This window comes from Silene latifolia, chromosome 9 (assembly GCF_048544455.1).
Source record: "Silene latifolia isolate original U9 population chromosome 9, ASM4854445v1, whole genome shotgun sequence".
Classification (NCBI taxonomy): Eukaryota; Viridiplantae; Streptophyta; class Magnoliopsida; order Caryophyllales; family Caryophyllaceae; genus Silene; species Silene latifolia.
Window position 1 is genome coordinate 156,128,839 of NC_133534.1, and position 2,717 is coordinate 156,131,555.

Below are 2,717 nucleotides of genomic sequence, written 5' to 3' on the forward strand. Positions count from 1 at the left end.
AACTCCCTTTACAAATCTAGCGATAGGACGTTTCTTCTTATCTACTCTTTCTTCGTACATCCAGCTACGTTCAGATCTCTTCATTTTAATCTATAAGCAATATATAGCAAACTAACCATTTTAAATAATAATATTTAATTTCAACAAAAAAACAATGGTTACCTAAACCTGACAATGTACGTTTCAAGTCACTAGCAAACACACATTTGTGATTTATTAATGAGAAAAAAATCGGCAGCAATTCCCCTTAGTTCGCCAAATACACAATGTTGAATAGATACATATTCCACATATGTATTCAGAGAACATTGGAGAAAATTGCAACCAAATTCTTTTCTCATTAAAAAAATCACAACTATGTGTTTACTACCTAAGTGACTTGAAACGTACAAAGACAGTCCCAAAATGGGGACTATTCAAGAATTGCTCCTAATGAGTAATTCTTGAACGAGTACTAGGTCATTATATATTAAACAAGTTGTCAAAATTATAAGGTAAATTTATACAATCCCCTAATCAAATGACATTACTAATTTAACAAATTTATACATCATGCTCATTCTAACTTAATTTCGTCAATTATAAGGCAAATTTATACAATCCTAACATTATACTACCTTCAACAATACTACTTCAATATTAATAAACCTAAGTTACTACCTTCAATAATACTAATATTATCAAGATAACCTTCAATTACATCCCCTAATTAGAATTTACCATGAGAGCACCAACTGTTTATCAAAAAGGATGCATTAGTAATGCTACCTGCTAGAGCAACCAGCATGTCCCTTACAGTCAAGATTCCCTTAAGACTAGAGGAAAAACTATCCTCGGATTGCACAATCCAGATAGACTGATGCTGCAAAAGATAAGCCTGATGCCAGGAAACCCAACTTCCCACAGTAGTATGAGCCAGCAGATAAAGCCATCTACACTGCAGAGCATCATTCCAAGTGGAGAGATCCTTGATATTGAAGCCTCCTGCATCCCAGGGCAAACAGATATCCTTCCATTTTTTAAACACCATTCTTCTACCTTCATATGGTATTGCCCAAAAAAAAATCCTTACAGAGCTTGTTGATCTTATGCAGAACCTCTTGGGGTAAAAGATTACAAGAGCACCAAAAAGTTTCCATGCCAAAGATTATAGAGTTGATCAGCTGTACCCTACCAGCATAGGTAAGAAAGTTAGAGTACCAATGCTGGATAGAATGCTTGATCTTGAGAATGAGGGAGTCAAACATTGCCACTGAGACTCTAGAACTGGACAATGGGACTCCTAAATATCTAAAGGTAAGCTGACCATCAGAGAAACCAGTTGCTGCAAGCATAGCCTCCATTACATCAGGATGCACCCCTCCAAAATACATGTTGGTTTTCTCAATGTTAGCATGAAGTCCAAATAGCTCAGCAAAAAGACTAAGAGTACTCTTAACTGCTGCAACAGAGGGAACATCCCTCCTGACAAAGATCATCATGTTGGGGTTGGTGTCCTTAACAGTTAGTGCAAGGACTTATAAACCTCTAAAAGGATCAAAGGGCATACTTTGGTATTATTATCAGTTGATCCACGTTTATCAATAACGGTTGGCTTGCTAGATAAGTTTGACGTTATTGTCATACAGATGGCGGTGATCAACTGGTCCCTAAAAGTCACACCTATAGGATACGTTCGAGAGATGTGACGGTATGAAAATACTGTCATGTAGATGCCAAAATTGACTAACCAGTTAGTCCGAGTTATTTGACTAGTAATTAGTCAAATATGTGATGTTGAGATATTATATTTAATACGGATTAAATATCATGGGCTAAGGCGAATTAACCAGTTAATTCGTAAAATTAAATATACGTGATTTATATTTAATTAAATGTATATTAAAAATAATTATACAATACTGTTTTGTCGGACACGTATTAATAATTCAGCTAACCCGTATTATTAGCTGATGCCTTAATTTCCGATAACCGATAACAGTTTATAATATAAACCCGTCATATACATTTTAGCATTTGGTGAACTGGACCTCGAGCTAAAATTAAGAGGAAGTGGAAGCCCACTTCCCCATGCATGCATTCGGTCCGGCCGAACCAAACAAAAGGAGAGACTCCCTCTCCTTTTGACCTAGACAATTTCATTTACAGAAAAAACTAGGGTTTTGAAGAGTATTCTTCTCTGAAAAACCTGAGATCTCTCATCTCGACAAAACTCACATCAGTTCTCCCTATATTGCAAGGCAATCGGAGAACATCTTCTAGCACAAGGGCATATCTCGGACAAGGTCTTGGGTGCAACGATTAGGAGGAAATCTGCTTTGATTTCTGTTCTTTACGCCGCAATTTAAAGGACCCGAGGTTATTTCTATACATTAATCATTTCATTGTGTTTATCGTTTTATGACTATAAATTGCATGTTTAAATTTACGTTATAGTCCTGCAATTAAAGGGTAGTATACGGATATTAACCCACAAGTGGTATCAGAGCGAGGCCACGTAAATTTTTATATGTGTTTTTCATCAAACGATTTTGAAACGATGAATTTTGGTTAAAAAAAATCTGTCTCGGCAGCCATTTTTTTTTTACTCGGCAGAAATTTTTTTTTCATTGCTGCGGTTTTTGGTTGCTTTGGGAACCGTGTCTTGTTTACACGGTTGCTCTTGTTGTAGTTTTGTCTCGAAAACCAAACCGTGTCATGTATTACACGGTAATTTC

At 36.1% G+C, this 2,717-nt stretch overlaps 1 protein-coding gene across 1 annotated transcript; it reads right to left on the minus strand.

Annotated features, from left to right (window-relative positions):
- Positions 1-709: 709 nt before the first annotated feature.
- Positions 710-1,481, minus strand: LOC141601800 (uncharacterized). Its single transcript, XM_074422104.1, has 2 exons — positions 1,175-1,481; positions 710-1,038 (listed from the first exon to the last, which is right to left on the minus strand). Exons 1-2 carry the CDS (start codon positions 1,479-1,481, stop codon positions 710-712), a joined length of 636 nt encoding a protein of 211 aa, XP_074278205.1.
- Positions 1,482-2,717: the final 1,236 nt, after the last annotated feature.

What these genes read in the sequence shown, in the direction of transcription:
- LOC141601800 (XM_074422104.1), bottom strand. Translation starts at nt 1,481, where the DNA reads ATGATGATCTTTGTCAGGAGGGATGTTCCCTCTGTTGCAGCAGTTAAG. An exon ending in TAACTTTCTTACCTATGCTG is followed by an intron (nt 1,039 to 1,174) that starts GTAGGGTACAGC and finishes TACCATATGAAG; the next exon opens with GTAGAAGAATGGTGTTTAAA.